This window comes from Hemitrygon akajei, chromosome 8, assembly GCF_048418815.1.
Source record: "Hemitrygon akajei chromosome 8, sHemAka1.3, whole genome shotgun sequence".
Lineage (NCBI taxonomy): Eukaryota > Metazoa > Chordata > Chondrichthyes > Myliobatiformes > Dasyatidae > Hemitrygon > Hemitrygon akajei.
The window spans coordinates 34,456,619-34,480,509 of NC_133131.1; the positions used below are offsets into that span (position 1 = coordinate 34,456,619).

Genomic DNA, 23,891 nt, shown 5'->3' on the forward strand with positions numbered 1-23,891 from the left:
ATAATGAGGAATTTCTTTAGCCAGAGAATGGTGAATCTGTGGAATTCTTTGCCTCAGGCAGCTGTGGAGGCAAGTCTTTATGTATATTTAAGGCAAAGGTTGATAGATTCTTGATTGATCAGGGCATGAAAGGATATGAGGAGAAGGCTCAGGAGAAGGAGATATGAGCAGAATCTTTATTTTCCTGTTAGGTTGAAAGGAAAGGTTAAAAGTTTGAGAGAGTCATGGTTTTCAAGGGATATTGGAAACTTGGTTAGGAAAAAGAGAGATATCTACAGTAAATATAGGCAGCATGGAGTAAATGAGGTGCTCGAGGAATATAAAGAATGTAAGAAGAATCTTAAGAAAGAAATTAGAAAAGCTAAAAGAAGATATGAGATTGCTTTAGCAAGTAAGGTGAAAATAAATCTGAAGGGTTTCTACAGTTATATTAATAGCAAAAGTATAGTGAGGGATAAAATTGGTCCCTTAGAGAATCAGAGTGGACAGCTATGTGTGGAGCGGAAAGAGATGGGGGAGATTTTGAACGATTTCTTTTCTTCGGTATTCACTAAGGAGAAGGATATTATATATATATATATAATATATATAGCGTCATATAGAAAGCTTCTAAAAATAAACATCAAACTGCCAACAAAAAGAAAAAATATATATCAAATATATATAGAAGCTTTCTATATGATGCATGGCTCCGGGGTTGTGCCCTCAATGGGTTCTTTTTTTTCACACTTTTCTTGCTTAGTAGGGTTTTTTTTATTCACAAAAATTTTCAATCTTTAAGATTTGTTTTGAGGCATTGTAAGTGTTGGTACTCCGATGTACCTATGCATTTTTGAATAATAATAATAATAATAAAACGATTTGAAAAGAAAAAGGAGAAAGATATTGAATTGTGTAAGGTAAGGGAAACAAGTAGGGAAGTTATGGAAACTATGATGATTAAAGAGGAGGAAGTACTGGTGCTTTTAAGGAATATAAAAGTGGATAAATCTTCAGGTCCTGACAGGATATTCCCTAGGACCTTGAGGGAAGTTAGTGTAGAAATAGCAGGGGCTCTGACAGAAATATTTCAAATGTCATTAGAAACGGGGATGGTGCTGGAGGATTGGCGTATTGCTCATGTGGTTCCATTGATTAAAAAGGGTTCTAAGAGTAAACCTAGCAATTATAGGCCTGTCAGTTTGACGTCAGTGGTGGGTAAATTAATGGAAAGTATTCTTAGAGATGGTATATATAATTGACAGGGTCTGATTAGGAACAGTCAGCATGGATTTGTGCGTGGAAGGTCATGTTTGACAAATCTTATTGAATTTTTTGAAGAAGTTACGAGGAAAGTTGATGAGGGTAAAGCAGTGGATGTTGTCTATATGGACTTCAGTAAGACATTGACAAGGTTCCACACAGAAGGTTAGTTAGGAAGGTTCAATTGTTAGGTATTAATATTGAAGTAGTAAAATGGATTCAATATTAATTCTGGTCACCGAATTATAGGAAAGATATCAATAAATTAGAGAGAGTGCAGAGAAGATTTACTAGGATGTTACCAGGGTTTCAGCACTTAAGTTACAGAGAAAGGTTGAACAAGTTAGGTCTCTATTCATTGGAGCGTAGAAGGTTGAGGGGGGATTTGATCGAGGTATTTAAAATGTTGAGAGGGATAGATAGAGTTGACGTGAATAGGCTGTTTCCATTGAGAGTAGGGGAGATTCAAACGAGAGGACATGATTTGAGAGTTAGGGGGCAAAAGTTTAAGGGAAACACGAGGGGGTATTTCTTTACTCAGAGAGTGATAGCTGTGTGGAATGAGCTTCCTGTAGAAGTAGTAGAGGCCAGATCAGTTGTGTCATTTAAGGTAAAATTGGATAGGTATATGGATAGGAAAGGAGTGGAGGGTTATGGGCTGAGTGCGGGTAGGTGGGACTAGGTGAGATTAAGAGTTCGGCACGGACTAGGAGGGCCGGAATGGCCTGTTTCCGTGCTGTGATTGTTATATAATAGTGGCTGGATGGGAGATACCAGAGAGTAGTGGTGGATAACTGTTTGTCAGGTTGGAGGCCGGTGACTAGCGGTGTGCCTCAGGGATCTGTACTGGGTTCAATGTTGTTTGTCATATACATGAATGATCTGGATGATGGGGTGATAAATTGGATTAGTAAATATACAGATGATACTAAGGTTGGTGGCGTTGTGGATAATGAAGTAGGTTTTCAAAGCTTGAAGAGAGATTTAGGCCAATTAGAAGAGTGGGCTGAAAGATGGCAGATGGAGTTTAATGCTGATAAGTGTGAGGTGCTACATTTTTGTAGGAATAATCCAAATAGGACATACATGGTAAATGGTAGGGCATTGAAGAATGCAGTAGAACAGAGTGATCTAGGAATAATGGTGCATAGTTCCCTGAAGGTGGAATCTCATGTGGATAGGTGGTGAAGAAAGCTTTTGGTATGCTGGCCTTTATAAATCAGAGCATTGAGTATAGGAGTTGGGATGTAATGTTAAAATTGTACAAGGCATTGGTGAGGCCAAATTTGGAGTATTGTGTATGGTTTGGTCACTGAATTATAGGAAAGATGTCAACAAAATAGAGAGAGTACAGAGAAGATTTACGAGACTGTTACCTGGGTTTCAGCACCTAAGTTACAGGGAAAGGTTGAACAAGTTAGGTCTTTATTCTTTGGAGCATAGAAGGTTGAGGGGGGACTTGATAGAGGTATTTAAAATTATGAGGGGGATAGATAGAGTTGACGTGGATAAGCTTTTTCCATTGAGAGTAGGGGAGATTCAAACAAGAGGAAATGAGTTGAGAGTTGGGGGCAAAAGTTGGCAGAGCAAGCTCAATGGGCCAAAAATCCTAATTCTGCTCATGTATACTGTGGTTTTATGACTGATTAACATCAATGTTCTTGTTTATGTTTAAAATCTTCATGATTCTCAGGGGTCAAGCCTATGGCCATTGGTTAACATAAAACAATAGGTCAATTACATATATGACCCTTCATGTCAGATTCACTATTCAACGGAATGGGACTGTGGAGAGAGATAGTGCAGACTTAATGCCCTCCTTTTCCCAACATTGTCATTAGCTCAAGCCCAGGATGAATTATTCTATTTCTCCTGGTAGTTTCTTGGAATCATAATACTTATAACAGAACTCGAGGAAATCAGATTTGCCCACCTTCTAACTATCACTTAAGTATTGACGGTGACTCAAAGTCAACTGGGTGATACTGTACCATTACTGAGAGATGGTGAAAGGTGGGAAGTGGGTAAGGTTTACTGACAATGACAGAGGACTCGCGCTGTGTATTTAATATTTCAGTAATATCTGAATAATCTTGTGTATATTTGTTTGATTAAGCATTCGTGTTCATTTAAATAATTAATTATGGGTTATATGTATAAATATATGAATTCCAAATGTCATCATGCTGCCACGAGAGCTATGCACCTCACTTAAACTAAACTCCGTGTCTTCCTTTGAATTAGCTTAATGTTTTGAAGTTAGCAAAACATAACAAAGAGGAGAACCTGTAATACTCTCATCTCACACTATTCCATCTGTAAAGGGGCAAAAAAATCACCAGTAATCCTCACATTACCTCACCTCAAACCAAGGGCAAAGAACCATAAGTAATCCCATTACAGAGGCCTGAAATTGCCATAGGCAAATTCTACTATGGCTTAAGGTCATGTAAACCTTTTGTGTCACCTGTGCAGGGATGAAAAGCTATATTTTCTTCTCTGATGGTAATGAAAGGGAATGTCATTTCAAGTTCTTGGGCTTTGTGTGTTCCATATGATTCAGATGTATTTGTCAGGTGAAATCATTACACACCTGACTAAAATCTGGACTCTTTCTGTGCTATTTACCCTAGTACATCATCACAAAATGTCCTCTCTACCCCATCAGTAATGCTTCCTCTCCTATTTAAGGGTTGTGAAACATGGTGCTAGCCTTACATCACATGAGGAAATTTGAGACTGGGAAGTGTACAGTCTGTAGTTGATGAGGACACCTTGTACTAATGATACCAGCGTGGCAGTGTAAGTGTTTGGGGTGGAGTGTTAGGTCTTACCTCACCAATAACCTGTAGCATATTTTGGTTTTCACACCCATTCACAAAAATCTGCAGGGTTGGAACAAGCAGCCTTTCGACTAAGAAAACTTACCTGGATATAGAATTCGACTGATCATGCCTGGCAAGACCATCAGATACATGGGCAGCAACTTCATGTAACCGCACAGGACGCAGCCGGCCTTCACCTGTGTCAGGTTCTTTGCTGCTAAGCAACGTTGGATGATGACCTGGAAGAGACAGATATAATAAAAATAATTGCTAGAAAGATGTGAAGAAAACTCTTTAAATGTATTTCTGATTACCCTCATCTGCAATGTTTTAGTTCTCTAGTTTATATCTCACTAGCCCAGCAGTTATTATACCCCACTTTCTCATACATTAATACAATACCATCTCATCCTGACCTATCACTAAAGGCACAGATATGTTTATGATCCCATTTGATTTGGAGCCTCTATCTCATGTCAATTCATTGATTACATCCTCAGTCAAATCCTCTGATTCCCTTTCCCACTCTCGTTTGATCATCTCTCATTATTGGGACAGCATGGCAGTGTAGTGGTTATCACAATGCTTTACAGTCACAGCCACCCAGCTTTGCTTCCTTCTGTCGTCTGTAAGGAGGTTGTATGTGCTCCCCGTGACCATGTGTGCTCCGGTTTCCGCCCACAGTCCAAAGACGTACCGGTTGGGAGGTTAATTGGTCGTTGTAAATTGTCCCATGATTAGGCTAGTGTTAAATTGGGAATTGCTGGGCAGAGAGGCTTAAGGGCCAGAAGGGCCAACTCTGCCACAGTATCGCAATAAGTAAATATTGCTTCGATATGTATTATTATAGAGACAAAGCAATTATTACCTGAATATTAATAATACATTGCACTCGTAAATAATAGAAAGGCACACTCCATTATTCTAGGGAAGAACAATGTATTTAACACACTGATGTTATATTAAGCTTTGAAACAAATGGCAATCATTCCCTCCATCTGGACTCTTATTGAGCATTTTGTTTTTAAGAAACAAATTTGTTGAGACCTGGTCAATCTGCAGCCTACCTGATCACTGCACCAGAACCAGACTCCAATGATGGTTATGCCAAAGATTAATCCTGGCCAGGGTAAGTCACCACTGACTGCGTCCCGGAGGAGGTTGAACGAGTCCGCGCGGGGAAGGTAGCAATGGTCAGAGATGTTGTAGCGGGATGAATCTGTTGAATTGTGCCTGATGGGTATAGCGTCCTTGTATCTGGTAAGCAATGCCTGATAACCCCCAACTTCATGGAAGGCTGTGGGAAACAGAAAAGATATCTGCACGTCAGAGGGAAAATTGCAAAGTACTTACAGGAGAGGAAGGCCGGCTGATCCAGTCTAATGAACTCATCGATAGAAATCCTACAGCTCAAATTGACTCTGAAGCTTCCTAATTTTATTCCACCCCCAATACTCTGGAAGCTTATTTCACATTGATCTCTGTCTGTGCCCTTGGTCTAATACTACTATTAAATTTACAAATAATATTTTATTGCCACTTTTTCTATTCTCTCAGTGGCCTTATGATTTGTCCTCTGTAAAATTACTTGTCAGGAGACACAGGAAACTGAAAAACTGGAGCAGCACATCAACGAACTGAAGGAACTCAGGGGGTCATGCAGTATCTATGGAGGGAAATGGATAATCAACATTTCGTGTCGAGATTCTTCAGCCAGACTGGAAAGAGGGGTGCGTTACTTCCAAAGGGGGAAGATCACTTGTCCGATGCCTGCTCAGAAAGGATGTGCTGACTTTGGAGAGGGTTCGAAGGAGGTTCACGAAAATGCTCCTGTGATTGAAAGGTGTATCACCTGAGGAGCACTTGATGACTCTGGGCCGCTACTCACTGGAATGAGGTGGGGGTGGGTGGGAATCTCATTGAAACCTATCCGATGTTGAAAGGCCTCAGTAGAGTGCACGTGGAGCGGATGCTTCCTTTGGTGGGGCAGTGGAAGACAAAAGGACACAGCCTCAGAATAGAGGGACACCCACTTAGAACGGAGATAGGGAGGAATTTCTTTAGCTAGAGAATGGTGAATTTGTTGCCACACGTGACTGTGGAGGCTAAGTCATTAGGTATATTTAAATCAGGGGTTGATATATTCTTGGTTAGCCAGGGCATGAAGGGATATGGGGAGAAGGCAGGAGATTGGGACTGAGAGGAAAATGGATCAGCCATGATGAAATGGCAGAGCTGACTCAATGAGCCAAAATGGCTTAATTCTGCTTGTATATCTTACAGTCTTAATAGGTTGATAAATCCGCAGTCTCGTTATTCTAAGGTTATAATTTCAGCCTTTGACTCTAGAATCACCTTAATATTTCTTTTCAGCCATGGCTGCAGCATTTAAAAATCTTGTTACTTGGCAACAAGAACTGAATTGAAAATTTAAAATGCAGTGTGACAATAGCATCCTAAAGTTTGATTAATTTTCTGTCGCCTGATATTCTACTGTTTAGGCAATGTAGTTCAGCATTCTGCTAAATACCTCTCATTGAAATCAATGACATGGCTTATAAAGAGATGGAGTCCCAGCATATCTTCATAAGCCATGTCCTGGCTTCCCAGCCTGAAATTGTTCTTTCATTCCTACTTTCTGTATTCTTTTAACCAACATTCCCTCTAATTTTTTTTACAGCTGTGCAGACCAACCATTGCTCTAAGCAAGAAATTTTTTCTCAGCGTGAAAACTGTGTGGTACTCTAATAGAAGATTATATAAAAGGAAATTCCAGCTGCGTGGCAACATAGGCTATGTGTGTGGGGGCATTTCAGTTACTGCGCGGCTGTGCACCCCTACACAGCTTGGAGGTAACAGTGCCTTTAACCGCTCTTCAATTCACTCACGTAGATTGCTTCCAATGTGATGTTCTCCAATTTTGTTTAACAGCTTCTTGTGTAGCACTTTATCGAAGCTTTTCTGGAAGTACAAGTACACCATATCCACTGCTTCCTTCTTATACAATTGGCTAGTTACAACTTAGAAAAAAATCTCTGACATGAGCTCTCTTTCATGAATACATATTGACTCTACAAAATATGCAAAGGATTAGAAGTACACTTATTATCAAAGTATGCATGTTGTACACCCTTGAAATTTGTCTGCTTAGAAACCAAGAAACCCTAAAGAACTCAATTAAATGTGCAGAGAAAGAGGAAAACAAACACAAATCATGCAAGCAATAAAAGCAAGCAACAGTATTCTGAACCAAATTGAGTTCATAGACCCAAATCGGCCTGTAGTCTCAGTTCATCATATAATGGAGCACTACAAAGCTCACAGACATAAAGCATATAACAGCCGGTGCAGTCTCCCAGCCTCAGCGCCGAGGAGAGTGGAGTAAAACATCACGGAGCAGAACCAGCTCAAGCCTCACCTATCACGTATACTCCTTCTAATGGAGAATGGAATATGCAGCCGATGCAGTGCTTGCTTCATAATTAGCATTGAGAGATGATGTGGTATAACTCTTCACCACCAAGGTGTTACAGGAATGCTTTCATCCTTATATCATCTGATTCCAAATCCTGTCATTGCCCTTTCAAACCTCTGAAGCCATTTTCCCAGTGGGAGAGAACTGAGGATGGCTTGGAATGCACATCCAATGCCACAAGGACAGACATGGCTCTCAGCAGTTTAACAAGATCTAGCTACATACATACATATCATTGTTAAAAGTGAGCATTAGTTTATTAGTTTGCAATCAGGGCTGCCCCAAAAAAAGATTCAAAGACAATTTGAAATCGTACATCAAACGGGCAGACCTCCAGCCTCGACAGCTTGAGGAGTCCGCAGCCGACGGGGCTGCGTGGTGCCCCCGACCAGAAAAGCTGCACCTGACTTTGGGGATGACCGAAATCAGCGCCTTGCAGCAGCACGAGTCCGACGCCACAAAGCTGTGTATGCACCTGTTCCAACAACCGCCATTCCATGCCCAACCTGCAACCTCACGTGTGCTTCGGCCTCCGAAACCACATGCGTATCTACAGATGACTGCGCAATGTTTAGTCTTCCTTGGACCCCGCAAGACAACCACCACCATCGTTAGTTTATTCAAACAGAATTTTGTTTGAAGCACACAGATTAATTTGATTAGGTGTTGGAATTCACTGTCTCCTTGATGCCTGCAGGATAACCCACTACCTCAGTTAGAAATTCAGCAGATAAAGAATTCATTGCACCAGATTAAGATTAGCCATATTATTTACAGTACTTATACACTATATGTTAATCATCATCAACATTACTTGAATTTGTCCATCGTTATCACAATACAAACGTGTGATTAATGAGACACTCACTGCTGCACCATATAGAACGAGGCAGCTGTTCTCTCCATCACCTCACTCAGTATTCTGCGCCTGTTCAGAACTATTTACAATCAAAAAGAGTACACGCACATAACATGTTTATACAAGAGGGGATGTACTACTGCAGCAGAACAAAAGCAGTTCTGTAGTATCAGGTTTAGTGTGACCAATGTGTGTCTCCTTTTCCTTTGCATTTTCTCATGTCCCCTCCTCGACCTCACAAAAACCAGATGTTCCCTGATGCCTACAAATCCAGATATTCTCACAAGGTCACCTCACTAGAAGATATCAATGCAGCCAATGTGTGGTTTGTCTTCTTAATTATGTGTTGCCCCTTGCACTTGAAAATCTAGTCGTTCATGCACAGTGGCAAACAAGTTATTTCGGGCACCAACATATTTTAATATTTTACCATCTAATAATTAAAATTTGGTAAAGCATTAAAGGGAAGCAAGGAAATTTTTAAGCCTTTTTTATCTGAAAGGTAGAAGAAATAATGATCTTACAGTATCCCATCAGCACAAATGCTCCAGCGATGATCACCAATGTCTGTACTGTGTCTGTATACATCAAAGCAGCAAGTCCCCCTGCAAAACATCAAAAACAGATATTACACAAAAATGGCTTCTTGTTTCTAGAACTGATTTCTGTCTATCATATTTAACTTTTTAAAGGGCTGATGCATGAGGACCTGAAGGTCCTCCTCTTCCACCACAAACTAATATTATTTAGATCCTGCTGCGAAGGAGATAATTAGTATCTCCACCACTCAAGTCCGTTAGCATTTGTTTTGCCAACTGCCTGTTATAGTTTGTGAGATTCTCCATTGGCAGGCAGGTTTTTGAGGTTCTGGGGAGATAATTTTGCTAACCTAAAATCTACTGCACAGTGTGAGAACAGCAGAGATCTTCTTTTCTGTCCTAGGCCTCCAGATGAGAGATTTTCATCTAGAGACTTTCATCCATGAACCCCTTAATTAACGTTATTGATCCATGGCATAAAAAGGATTGGGAATCCCTGGTTTAGAGACTCTCAATTTAGTACATGAAGGAACCAGATAGGGAGAGGGTGAGCATTGTCTGTTTCACCATTCAGATAGTAGCGAAAGCTACTCTGGCTTAGATATTTCATGGTACTCATTTCATTTCATGAAATGAATAATGTCCAATAAGCATTTCAGAAGTTCTATCAGGTTACTTATTCAGTGCTATAATGCATCTGGTCAGAATACAAAATCTGATGCGCTGAGTTTACGTTGGTCTTTACTAGAACAGTGTAGGAGGGTGAAGAATGAACTATCAGAGTGTGAGTGGCATGCAGAATTAACATAACAGACAACAGGAAACTTGAAGTTACCCCAGCAGACTGAACAGAGGTATGCTATGAAGTGATCATCCTATCTATTTTTGGGTTGTCCAGTGTAGAAGAGACCATATCATAGGCAATTAATAAATTTCAAACAATTTTTCTGAAAGGTACACAAAATTAGTAATGTCCATTTCAAGATCACATTTGCTCAACCATAAAAGAATGTAACTGTCCAACTTGGCCTTCTGGAGTTTTCTTGACTGTTCTTGCCGTATAAAGGTTAAATATCAGAATGAAGAGCGGCATGATTAATTTATGTGTATAGACATTGCTGATTGCATTCCAGAATATTCCATTTGACCCTTTAAAGATTTATATAGAGTGCAAGAGTCAAAGGTCCAATGAATAATTACATTATTGTGGAATTTTAATTCTACAGTTAGCTGGCACAGTTTTTAGCATAAGCTAAAAATTAAAAACATCATGTCAATGACCCCATTTAACATGTTAGTTTATTAACTGGAACAGATTAGCATTCTGGAAAAACTGCTGCAGTTTATTACCTTTTTCATGTGCACAGAGTATTCAAGGAGTTACCTTATCTGGTTCTTTCTACCACTTGTCATGACGTGCGCTGGCCAGAGGAAAGACAGACTCTGATGTGGAAATGGCGACGAGAGTTTATTCATAATAACCCCAAAAAAACATTGGAGCCTCAGCCGAATGACACCGCGAGAAGCAATGTTCTCAAAACAAGCATCCTAGGATTAATGCTAATTGGGCATCCACTTAAACAATACAAGTAACACGGAGTCCTTGAGCCCATCCAAGTAAACTTAACAAGCTTAAACGGAAAGCACCAAGAGACCGTAAGTCGCTAGAGAGAAACACCAGGAACTATTAACGACTGTTATTAAACAACAATTAACCAATTGAGGTGCTCTAAAAATCTTGGAGCCCAATTCTGTCCAGCGGCCCACACAGATCCAAAGAACTCATTACACCACTAGTGGCATTATTATTACCATAAGAGTAATATACCATTATACCTTAATGCTGAGGAGAGGAGAAGAGATTTGGGAGCACATCTAGTACCATGTTTTTGAGCTTTAACTTCAGTGAAAGATAAAGGGTAGCTGGAACATGCTGTGCATTGTACAAAATCGATGATCTTTCTTCCAGCTTCTCAGAGAGATGCATGAGTGAATGAAGGATCTTGACATGTGTTAGAATATCCGGTGCTGGGAGAAGCACTCCACTCCTGATTTGTTACCTGCACATGCTCTCTGTGAACAACTCGCACAGATGTGGGAATTTCTGAGACCAGCTTCAATGTTACCTGAATGATCTTGATGAACAGGTTCTGCTCCACTTCTGGGATCCCAGCTCCCATATGCCGTTTTAAGTAATAAACTTAACAGGCTCCCCCTTCGGATCCAATTCTATCCTCCAAACCTGTGACACTTCCCTTCTTGATAAGTTCATTACCTTTACCCGATATAGCTAAACCTACTGATCTGATCTAATTCAAAATACTGTTCTGCCAATACTTCTCCACCAACAACTCCATAAATCTGCTTCCTACATCTAGACTCTCTCACCCATCACTAATTAATAACTACCAGTTCCCTCCTCTTGATCAGCCTCCCTCCCATCCCAACTTCAACTAACACCCCTCCCCCACCTCATGACAATCCCCCCAAAATACTTCACACTCCTCTAATTACAATCTCCCTAAAGTACTTCACCCTCTTCTAATTACTAATCTTCGCCATAGAGCCTAGGCAGCTACCTTGATGTCCCTACCAACTGTGTCCAATTATGACCTCAGCCGCAGCTTCGATTAACCTAATTTTCACCAGTCTCCTGGTCTTTCTCCTGAAATTGCCTGATCTCTCTCAGGAGTCCCCAGGAGAAGCCTTCAAAGTTCAAGGAAAATTTATTATCAAGATACGTATATGCCACATGAGATTCCCTTTCTTGCAGACATTCACAGTAGAACAAAGAAATAGAATAGAATCAATGCAGAATGACACACAAAGTCTGAAGAACAACCAATGTACAAACGAAGACAATTTGTGCAAATACAAATACTAAAAAATAAATAAATAATATTGATAATATGAGTTGTAGGTTCTTTGGAAGAGAATCCATATGATGTGAAATCAGTTCAGTGTTGATGTGAGTGAAGTTATCCACGCTGGTTCAGGACCCTGCTGTTTGAAAGGTAATAACTGTTCCTGAACCTGCTGGTATGTGACCTAAGGCTTCTGTACCTCTTTCCCAATAGTTCAGTGAGACAAGAGCATGGCCTGGATAGTGGGGGGTCTTTGAAGATGGATGCTGCTTTCTTCTGGCCGTGCTCCATGTGGATGTACTCAATGGTGGAGAGTTCTTCTGCCACTTTTTGTGGGTTTTTCCATTCTTGGGAAGTGGTGTTTCCTTATCAGGCCATAATACAACCAGACAGTACACTCTCCACTGTGCACCTATAGAAGTTTGTCAAAGTTTTAGATGACATGCCAAATCTGCACAAATGTTTAAGGATGCAGGAGTGCTGCTGTACCTTCTTTGTGCTGATACCAGGACAGGTCGTCTGAAATGATAATGCCAAGGAATTTAAAGTTACTGACCCTCTCCACCTCCGATCAACTGATGAGGATTGGCTCATAGGCTTCTGGTTTCTTCCTGCTGTGGTTAATAATCAGCTCTTTGACTTTGCGGATGTTGAGAGAGAGATTGTTGTTGTTGCACTTTTGAACCAGATTTTCAATCTTTCTCCAATGCCCTGATTTAACACCACCTTTGATTTGGCCAACAACAGTGGTGTGGCCAGGTAACATAAAAATATGATATTGGTGCTGTAAATATAAAGAGGGTAGAGAAGGAGACTTTTCCCTGTACAATCTTCATTCAATGATACACAATACCTTGAACCTCATCCTGCACAACCAAATTTCCCAGCAGTGCATCATTTCAATTTCTAGATAAAGATTCTTATATTCTAGTGTCCCAGGATTATCAGTGCCTTAAAACATAGAAGTTGACCTGAGTTAAGTGGAACACCTAAATTTAACCTCAAGGTAGCTTGGGAGCTTCGCTTGGTTAGAAAAACTCAAGTAGCCATTTACAGGAGCCCAGTTTTTTAGTGAACTTTATATAGGCTTAAAAATAATAAAGAGCCTGCTGGAATCTACTTTCCACGTGTGTTTGCTTCATTAGCTTGGGAGCGTCTATGCAGGGTGAAATGAGCTGCATCACTATGGCACAGAACCTGCACTGCAGCGGACAAGAGGACTCTATGACAGGTAGTTAAAACTGCCCAACGCATCACTGGCACCGGTCAACCTGCCATTGAGGACACATATCCAGAAAGGTGTCGGAAGAAGGCCAGCAATATCATGAAGGATCCCACCATGGAGAAGAAGCTAAGGCCACCAGGCTCAAAAGTAGTTACGTCCCCCAAGTTATCAGGTTGATCAAAACCTCCACCTATTAACCCATTCCACCACCCCTCACCACCACTACATACACATCACTTAATATATATACAATCAGTCTATGTATGTAACAGTTACATGTACCTTTTAGTTTTATAGGATTGTTTATATTTATATTTATTGTGTTTTATATTGTTCTTTATGCTTATTGTGTTTTTTTGTGCTGCATCAGATCCAGAGTAGCAATAATTTCTTTCTCCTTTACACTCGTGCACTGCAGATGATAATAAGTACTCTTGAATATCTTGAAAAGGCTCCCAGAAGTGAAACATCAACTGTTTCGCTTTCCACAGATGCTGCATGACCTGCTGAGTATGTGCTGAATTTACAGTTGCCTGCAGCTTTTTAAAAAAATGTTGTCAATTATCTTGATTCAGAATCAGAATCAGGTTTATTATCACTGGCATGTGATGTGAAATTTGTTAACTTAGCAGCAGCAGCTCAATGCAATATATAATATAGAAGAGCGAGTAAATAAATAAATAACAGCTTGTATATTGAATAGATTAAAAAACATACAAAAAACAGAAATACTGTATATTTAAAAAATTGAGGTAGTGTCCAAGGGTTCAATGTCCATTTAGGAATTGGATGGCAGAGGAGAAGAAGCTGTTCCTGAATCGCTGAGTGTGTGCCTTCAGCTTCTGTACCTCCTACCTGATGGTAACAGTGAGAAAAGGGCATGCCCTGGGTGCTGGGGGTCCTTAATAATGGACACTGCCTTTCTGAGACACTGCTCCCTAAAGATGTCCTAGGTACTTTGTAGGCTAGTGCCCAAGATGAAGCTGACTGCATTTACAACCTTCCGCAGCTTCTTTCGGTCCTGTGCAGTAGCAGCCCCCGCGCCCCCCCAATACCAGACAGTGGTGCAGCCTGTCAGAATGCTCTCCATGGTACATCTATAGAAGTTTTTGAGTGTATTTATTGACGTGCCAAATCTCTTCAAATTCCTAATGAAGTATAGCCACTGTCTTGCCTTCTTTATAACTACGTACATCGATATGTTGGGACCAGGTTAGATCCTCAGAGATCTTGACACCCAGGAACTTGAAACTGCTCACTCGCTCTATGGTATGTGTTCCTTCGTTTTACCCTTCCTGAGGTCCACAATCAGCTCTTTCGTCTTACTGACGTTGAGAGACAGGTTGTTGCTGTGGCACCACTCCACTAGTTGGCACATCTCACTCTTGTACGCCCTTTCGTCACCACCTGAGATTCTACCAACGATGGTTCTGGTAAAATGGTCATCAATGACTTTCTAAACTGATTATATGTATAACCCCCAGCTGTATGAATTATATGCAAATTTCAATTATGTTGTGGAATCCAATTAAAAAGTCATTTTAAATTTTAAGTTGGTGAAGATGTTAAAAATAACTTGTTTAATTAATTTTAATTGATTCAGGAGTGGGAGAAAAGTCAAAGGCTGTGATGCTTACTGATGGGCTTTTCCACATCCTCAGCAGAGGGTCTCAGGGTCAGAGCTGTCTTGTGTATTAGGTGTCTGGATAGTGACACATTCATAACAAGGTAACTAGGGTTTGGGGGAATGCAGGGTTGTACCAAGCTGAAGTCAGCTGTATCTCAACTCAGCATCCACAAAATTAGAATGTTCTGAGATTTAAAAAAAATCAGGAACTCATTTTTTTCTTCTCCTCTCAACCTAGATTCTCTGAGATCAGTTTTAACAAACTTAACGCCATTCCTGCTGAACGCAGGCCAGTGGTGGAATAGAAGGTCCCACATTATGTAGTACAGTACTACAGTGGGGAAGAGCATTTGACCTAGCACAGGGCAAATAAGGAAGTTGAGTCCATCCTAACTGTGTGGCTTATTGCCAAAGTGGGTGAGATCAACTGACTCTACATAAAGTAGAGGTGAGAGCTTGCTTGTTTTGGCTGTCTACAGATAAAGCGTCCCATTTTTTTGAGCACCAACTGCCTGAATGCTACACATAAAGTCAATATTTGCCCACCTGATCTTCGTTGCCTACCTGTGACAGTGTAGATACAAGTAATAATCAACAGTGCAATAACTGCAACGTAGATGTTCCACCCCAGAGCCTGTTGGATGAAAACTGCTCCAGAGAACATGTCCACCTATAAGGTAAACAGACAAGTCACCATCGGTAAACAAACATGAAATAGCAGGATTGTTTCCACCGGGATCCTTAAAGTGGAAGGTAGAACTCGAGGAGCCCTTTCATAAACAGAGTCTGACTATTGGGCATCATTGAAAAGAAAATTTCTCCATTAGAATCACTTATAAGCAGGCCTCTTATTGGCGAAGCTAGGTGAATGCCATAATGGCATAAGGAGATACTTACCGAAATTTTTGTAAATATATAAAGGAAGAGAGAGATAAGAGATATGTATAGTCTAATCCGGTTTCCTCCAAACCTCTTCATTAGGTACTGGGGCATGGTGATGACCTGAGGAAAGGGACAAATGGAATTCTCAAATAATGTCCAACTATATACATCAAAAAAGAGTTAACAAATGTACATAAATGCTTTATCAGTATTTGATTGCAGAGGACAGGCAGGAAAATAATAACCCAGAAACATTAAATGGAACATGTATTTTCGATTTAGGATGATATACAAAAGCCAACCTCAATTAAAATCACTGACAGAAGAGATTCTGTAGATACTGGAAATCCAGAGTCACGTTTTACAAAATGCTGGAGGAACTCAGCATGTCAGGTATCGTCTATGGAAAGGAAAAAAGTGTCTACGTTTCAGGCTGAAATCCTTCATCAGGACTCTCATGAACGATCCCGGCTGAAACACCAACTCTTTATTCCTTCGATCTGCTGAGTTCCTCTTTTGAGTGAACTAAAATAATTGGGAATAAAATCACGAAAACTGTATAAATTGCAGTTAAATTGCTTTTGCTCACTAGAATCAAAGTTAGCATTAACCCCCGCCCCCCTCATGATATCCAACACTGAATGCAGCTTCAGGGGTCTAGATAACACAGTGCAGATCGTCCTTCCATCTTTGAGATCTTGCTTGAGAAAGAATGTCACAGAATTCTCCATGCATCAACTAATAGCCAAAACTAGTATGAAACAAATGCTGAAGCCATTCAATTGAAATAGACTTTAATACTTACCCCGGCTGTCAGATAAACTGGAACGAAAAGCCAACCCAGAAGTAATACAATAAACAGGGCCTGTGGAATGAAAATCTCAATGTAAAAATAAGGTAGATGACCCAAAAGAACTCGGCACTCGGCACCCTGAGTGTCAATGACAGGAACACATGGGGAAGCTGTGTGCAAACAGCAGAGGGCGCACACGGCATCCCAAACAAATACATATCCAACCTGCCTGTCAGTGGCAGAGTCTCCCAACCAACTCAGAATAGAGAGGCTTGGAGTGGAAGCAAATCATCACCGAACTCACACGGCTGCCTATGAAAAAGGGATTAATCACTACTGGTCAGTAGTTAAATCAGTCCAATCCTTGGGGTTAATCTGGTCAACTGCTGTTAGTGTGAGGACCATAATATAAAGTGTGATCCCTAATAGTCAATTTCAATTTTGAGTCTATTACTGAGATGTAAGTAACTTAGGTTTAGGTTTAGGGAGCAGTTTTAAAAATAATGCAGATGATATTAAACCTGGTAAAGCAGTAATCAGGATACTTGTAGGATAATGGAGTATGACAGACAAGGAGAACAATGGAGTAGGTAAAACTTTTGTATAAAGCACTTTAAGAGGACCATTAGGACACTGAACAGGACAGCAGAGCAGTAAGCCTTGTGGCGCGCGTTGTCTGTGTTGTCCATGGCGCCAGCCCAGCCTAATACCATCTGCCTACACAAGGTCTATATCCTTCCATTCCATCTGTTCATGTGTCTGTATAAATGTCTTAAAAATTGCTGTCGTATCTGCGTGCACCAGCTCCACTAGCAGAGCTTCCCAGACTTCTCTCACTCTATGTTAAAAAAATGTAAATGTCCTTTAAACTTCTCCCATTTCACCATAAAGTTATGCCCTCTGGTATTTGACTTTTCTAGCCTGGGAAAAAGACTCTGACTATCTCCCTTTTCTATCCCTCTCAGTATTTCACACAGGGTATACTTCTGTCAGGCTGCTCTTTGGCCTCTGATGCTCCAGGGAAATCAATCCAAATTTGTCCAGTCTCTCTTTTGTAGTTAATATTCCATACGACTCATATGGAAAAATGGTATACTAAAAAGGGGATGATTTTGAAAAAGCAATGATAACTTTGGTGTCCTTTCACATAACCAAAAGCAATTTAAAAATATGAGTTATTTAGATTTACAAATAATGGAATAAAATATGAAGGTGAACAGGTCATACCAGAACTGTACAAATCATTGGACAGGCATTAGCTGGAGTATTGGAAACAATGAAAAGTTACGAACTGCAGATTTGGAAATTTGAAATAAAAACAAAAATGCTGGAATTACTCCACAATTCAGGCAGCATCTATGGAAGGAAAACAGAGTTAATGTTTAAAGCCAAAACCCTTTCTGGATGCAACATTGGATCGAGTACTAAGACAGTGTGTCTCACACCGTCCAGGATATATAAAGAGGGAAACTCAGAATTCCAGAGATTCATCAGTCAAGATTAATAAAATGATTACTGTTTTGAATTTAAGCTCAGCATCTTTCATTGTACTTACATTCCACTCAAAGCCACCAACTGCTAAACCATTTGCTGCTCCTGTGCCTGCTAAACCAACAAAATGTCCACTTCCGATATTACTGGCAAAAAGCGAGGCTCCAATCTGGAATTGGAATTGAGAAAGACAGATTTTTTTCCCACGTAAAAGCCGTTAAAATGTCTGTCCTATGCAAAAATGGACAATTGACTGTCAAAACAAAATATTTTCCTCTACCAAAGAAATTCAGAGTACTAGGCAAACAAAAGAAACTACACTTTCAATTCAGAAACCTTGATGCAATCACCTTACACCTCAGAGAGGCTTAGTCACAAAAGGAATACTTATCAGCAATTACATAATTGAGCACTATTTTTTAGAACTACAATTTGAAACATGCTGCAATCACATAACATGCCAAGAGAATTTCCACATCACTGAGGAACTCTGGCGTGTCCAAATCATCTTAAAAGCTACCTGTTGCTGCTGACAAACATGAAGCATTAAGTTAACTTCTTGCTGTTTATGGGCTTTTATCCAATTCTAACCATTTGTATTTTTACATATTCAGGCTGTGATATACTTGTCAATTGTGGCTTATTGTCCAACAATGACAAATTTGTGAATTTACATAAAAGTTCAAATGATAGATTTATGACAATTTAGCAGTTTTAATTTAAGAAGCTGTTATGTGTCTTATAGTCCCATTGAGAAGGCAGGTGTATGGGGTTGAGTGGGATCCAGGATCAGCCATGGTGGAATGCCAGAGCAGACTCGATGGGCTGAATGGCCCAATTCTGCTCCAATGTCTTATGGTCTTAGAGTAAATCAAGAAAATAGTTGTCACTTACAGTGTACCATTTCATGTTCCTCCCAGCCAAGAAGTACCCGCCCACTGTTCCACGGTTCGTCCTACACATGGACTAAACAAAAAATAAAGCAAGATATATTAGACAACAAATCAGATTAGAATTGCTATATCTATAAGCAAATAACTATGCCTGTTTGGAAAGAAGGAGCAATTTGTAGCAGATCTGAAGTGTTAAGATGAATGTTTAAAACACTTGTTGGAGACCATGTCCTCCAGGTGAAAGGACAGGAGGAGATTTGGGGAGAGAAGAACAAGAAATCTGTCAATTAGGTCCCATCCTGATCAATCCCACCACCCTCTACTTTATTCAAGCTGATGCACAGGAACTGATATACAGGTGACCTATAATAGCTCCTGCTTTAAATAGACAGGTGACTTTAGAGCTTGAGTTATTAGTAGATACTGTATAATGAATTGTGCACCTGAAATAGTCTGTCCCAATGCTGCTAGTGTGGAGAATTGTATGTTCAAATTGGTATGAGGGGCTTTATTACGATGCACAGCCTGGCAAATGAGTGGCCACATATAGCCCAGATCCTGATGGCAAAGATGTTGTGTATTTAATGTTTCAATAATATTTGAGTAACCTTGTATATATATTGTTTGATTGAGCATTCTTAGGCATTTAAATAATACATTGAGGTTGTATGTATAAATATGAGAATTGCATACGTCATCATGCTATCATGTGATATGTATGCACCTTATATAAAGTAAAACTCTAAGTTAGACTCGCATTTTCGGACTCCTGTATCTTCCTTCAAATTAGTTTAATAATTTGAAGTTACAAAACGTAAGAAAGAGTCTCTGTGATACCTCCATTCGTCTCAAGCTTGTACAGAATGAATGGATTTGCTAAAGGAGAATGCTTGGTGTGGGCTTATTATTCAAATGGTGATGCATAAGGACAGCTCAGTAAGGACAGGGACATGAAGAACGGCATAGGAGATAGGGCTGACAAACATTAGAAGTGCACCAGTGTGATTTCCCCCACCTTCTCCCCACAACCTCCCCACTATCAAGACCCCAATGCCAGGAAAAAAAGGCAAAAAACGGTCTTAATAGATAAGCAGAAGTGTTTCTTTCCATTTGTAGTGCGGAATTGGTGAGGATAAATAAGATCTGCATATAGTTAAGCAACAGGTATGAGTGGAAGACCAAGTATGTTCCACAGCAAGATCAAGATCAAAGATGATGCCAGCTTGACGTTCCACACAGGTTTCCTCTCAGGTGATTCAGGTCGGAATTTTATATAAACAACCCATAAAAGCTGTCAATGATAAACACTTTCTGCACTGCGAGAAAGATTGCAGTCAATGTCAAAAAGCCTGGGAGATTTAAATGTCAAATGCACCAGGTTCTACCTGGAGCTTGGATCCCATCTGTTTCCATTACAGAAATCGTAGCTAACTCCATGTAGACATTTGCGGCATCTTCCATTGCACCTCAGGCTCCACCCGATGGGAACTGCAGTGGAAGCTTTGACTGGTGGTATTGAGGATGCTGAATGGGGCAAAATGCATTACTGTGATCTTGTTAGGGTTGCTGAAACACCAGCCAGGAGGTGTGACAGAGACTCGGTAAAGTACAAATGTACTTCCTCTTTTAGTCACCGCTGCTTCTGCAATGTCTTTGTCAGCCATCCTAGTACATACATCCATTTGGCTGACTGCAAACTGTCCTAAGCTCAGAAATATTGAAGACCTCCCTCTAGAGTTACTTGCAGTCTCCTCCATTGCAGGCTTCTATCAGCCAAGATGCAGTTGATGGAGTAGGACTGCACATGACACCAGGCAGGAAAAAGCACAAGGAAGAATGGGTTAAGAAAATACAGAAGGTGAAGTAGCTGACATTTGTATGGAATTTGGTAGGCCTTAATTCATCAGTTTTAAAATATTGCTTTTATTTTTCCATTGGACGAATCACCTTTGTAGATGGGTAGATGGAGCTCGTCAGCCTGGGAAGGCAGTCCATTTGAGAGAGGGAAAACTCTGATTTCAAACCTCCGCTGCCTTGCAGCCATACCCACTCATGGGAAAGGCTTCGGGAGTAAACCCTGAGGACAAATCCAGAGCTGGAGTCCCTAAGGCGGTCCGACGTTGCCTTCAACCTTGCTCTGGCAGCTCCTGCGACATCACTGGTGCCAAGCTGTATCGGCTTTTGCCCTTCCCTTGGACAACATTAGTGGCGTGGAGAGGGGAGAGTTGCTGCTTGGGCAACTGCCGGTCTTCCATACAACCCTGCCCAGGCCTGCGCCCTGGAGTGACTGAAGCAAGACTTTCCAGGCACAGATCCATGGTCTCGAGAGATTAACGGATGCCATCCTATCATCTTTGTAAACAGTATTGGTTTTATTTTACAGGTAATTGGTTAATGATAAGAATTCAAAGCACTCAATGAACAATCTGACCAATTCGAGTGTTTGGCTTTCCTCTTCCCTTCAACTCTCTGCTTTCGTCTCCTCATGTACAGTACTTGATTCTTCTTTTGAGGTTGGTGCTGAAGGACTGTCTTTGATGGTTGGAATTAAGAACTGTTCCTGGAAGATGGGTCAGTTATGGCATGTTGTCAAGGTAATCTGGCATGTTGAAGACTGTTATATTTCTTAGGTGAGACTTAGGTTAGTGCAGACAGGTGATGTATGATGTATCATACTGACGTATGATGTCAGACAGGTCAGAGCCAGTGCTGTAGAATACTGGTTCCATGAGGGTAGATGCCACAGCTCTCTTAAAAATATATGAAAGCATAACTTCCAGTTAAATCTTGAAACAGCTAAGAATTATCTATCTGAAAAAGGATCAGTTCTTGGCACTCAATTATCTACTATTTATGTTAATCACCCAGAGAATGGAGCAGTAGACAAGGTATCCAAGATTGCTGGTGGCACTAAAATTGGTGGGAGGACATATTTATGGTGAGCATATTTGGCTCTGCAACAGAATACAGATAGATAGAGTGAGCAAACAAAAATTTGGAAGTGTGAAATCATGCCCTTTATATGTGGAATCAAAGTGCAAACTAATATCTAAAAGGAGGGAAATTGCAAATAGAGTGAATTATGTGTTTTTGTGCAAGAAATACAAAAAAAAGTTTGGAGGTAGGAGCAACAAGTAATTAGAAAGGTGAATGGCATAATGGCCTTTATTGCAAGGGGTTGGGATCTAGAAATAGAGAATCATTGTGACAGTAGGTAAAGCCAAACTGGAATTGTTACGGTATGCACCCGACCGTGGCAGCCTCAAAGATTTACTTGATCCTATTCTTCAGAGTATGGATAGCTGGCATGGTCCTTTTAAAGCTTTTGGTCCACTCCACTAATTGGCAGCCATGTTTTGGTGTCCAATTTTGGATAATTAAAGAGCACTTGAACACAGGTTCAGGTCTCAATCATCAGCTGAACTTTGGTTCACTGTGATTGCGTTTAGGATTTCTGTCTTATTTGGAGTCTCGTCTAGTCTTGTCAGCTTCTTGTCTAGGCATCCAACCAAGAATCCTGTTCTCATCTCAGTTTCGAAATCATGTCTTGATTCTAGTCTTGGATACTCCAGCACTTGGGTCCTTACCATGTTTGCCTAGGCCTCTCATTGCAGGAATACAGTGCACAAGTTTTGTCTCCTTATTTAAGAAAGGATGCATGGTGTTGGAGGAAGCTGCATGACTTATTGGAGCAAACTGTTGACTTAGAGCTACCACAAGTTATTACAATATTTGAGACTTATGCCAAATCTCAACTCATGCAGACCAGCTCTCCTTTGACTGAGACAGAGTTCTTCCAGTTCAAGCCATCTTTTGTATTACTTTGATATAGGTTTCTGAATATTTTAGAAATGCTCACATATTTGCCCATTTTACATTGCTAACACAATCTTCCTGCAATGTAAAGGCTACCTGTGAAGGAAGAACCCTAAAACAAGAGGAGTATTCTTATTTAAAGACATCCATATCAGATCACATGAACATCTCTGCTGGACTTTTTCCACTACATTGGCCCGTTCCAGTCAATAAACTCAATGAACAAAACACTTGATGCAATGATTCTCTTTAATCTTTCACTTACACTGACAATTGTGCTAAAGAAGGAGCAATTGAAATTCCTCAGTAATGTTTCCTTGTAATTTTTTTGTGGGGCCTTTGACTCTTCGAGTCAGTGAACTCTTTCAGGGTCGGATGGAAGGTCCTGAAATGCTGATTGATGATAGCTGTGCATTTAACCATGTCTCTCCCTATTCAATAATAACGTTAATTATTAGCTCTTATGCTGCTGACAGATTTTAGGAATTTACTAGACCAAATTTTTCTTCCTTTTCAATTGAACTGTTGTGACCTTGAAGTAAAGGCTAATATTACAATAATAAATGCAAATCTTGTTCTCTTGTAATTATCACAGGGGATTTTTTTACTTTTGTTCTCTGGAGCTTCAATGCAACTAACATATCCATCTCATTTTTGAATCTGAGCTGATACTCAAATGTCAATTTGTTAGAGATTTGTATTGGTAAGTTATAATGTGAAATCCCTCAATGAAATACATTCACAGCCAAGTCTGTTGGAACAAGTATTTTAAAAAAAACATTGTACTATGCTTAAAGGAGGTAATATTATCGGCAGGTCTCCTCAAATAATATAAAGATATAGAGAGCCATTGAGGATGCCTTTACATTATATTTGAATATTCAAGACAACACCTGCAGCCTGAAGTATGGGCAGAGATGACTCACTGCACTTTGAATTTAGTTTAGAGGAGATTTGGATTAATCAATTTTGTTTCTTCTCCCACAGATTTTACCTGACTTATTAAATGCATTCATCACTTTCAGCCTCTGACCAAGTTCATAAGTTAGTTGTCCTGGCTGGACTTAGTACATGAATTGCCTAGACCCAGCTGGTTAATGAGTTGTCCAAGTCCAACCTCTGCATGCATTCAGTTGATTATTATCGTCATTATTTAGATCAAAGTGGTTGATAAGGTTTCAGGGATCAAAATGCAAGTTCCAAACGAAACTGCATTTAACTTTCATGGGGCATTAAAATGGAATACCTAGTTTGACATAAGCTCCTTCGATCTATGGGGTCTTGACAAGCTTGGCATAGGAATTGCAGGTTCAGGATTTATGCTACTAGTTTCATTTGATGTTAAAACCATTCCAGAAAA

The 23,891-nt window shown here is 40.2% G+C and overlaps 1 protein-coding gene across 1 annotated transcript in view; it reads right to left on the minus strand.

Annotated features, from left to right (window-relative positions):
* The window catches only part of slc5a2 (solute carrier family 5 member 2), a 54,478-nt gene that overhangs the window by 16,613 nt on the left and 13,974 nt on the right, over positions 1–23,891 (minus strand). The window contains exons 2-9 of the mRNA XM_073053578.1: positions 18,717–18,788; positions 17,887–17,991; positions 16,344–16,403; positions 15,554–15,658; positions 15,221–15,326; positions 8,926–9,006; positions 5,135–5,364; positions 4,171–4,306 (exon numbers count right to left, since the gene is read on the minus strand). Of these exons, the coding sequence (XP_072909679.1) occupies positions 4,171–4,306; positions 5,135–5,364; positions 8,926–9,006; positions 15,221–15,326; positions 15,554–15,658; positions 16,344–16,403; positions 17,887–17,991; positions 18,717–18,788 (895 nt within the window). The remainder of the gene's footprint in view (positions 1–4,170; positions 4,307–5,134; positions 5,365–8,925; positions 9,007–15,220; positions 15,327–15,553; positions 15,659–16,343; positions 16,404–17,886; positions 17,992–18,716; positions 18,789–23,891) is intronic.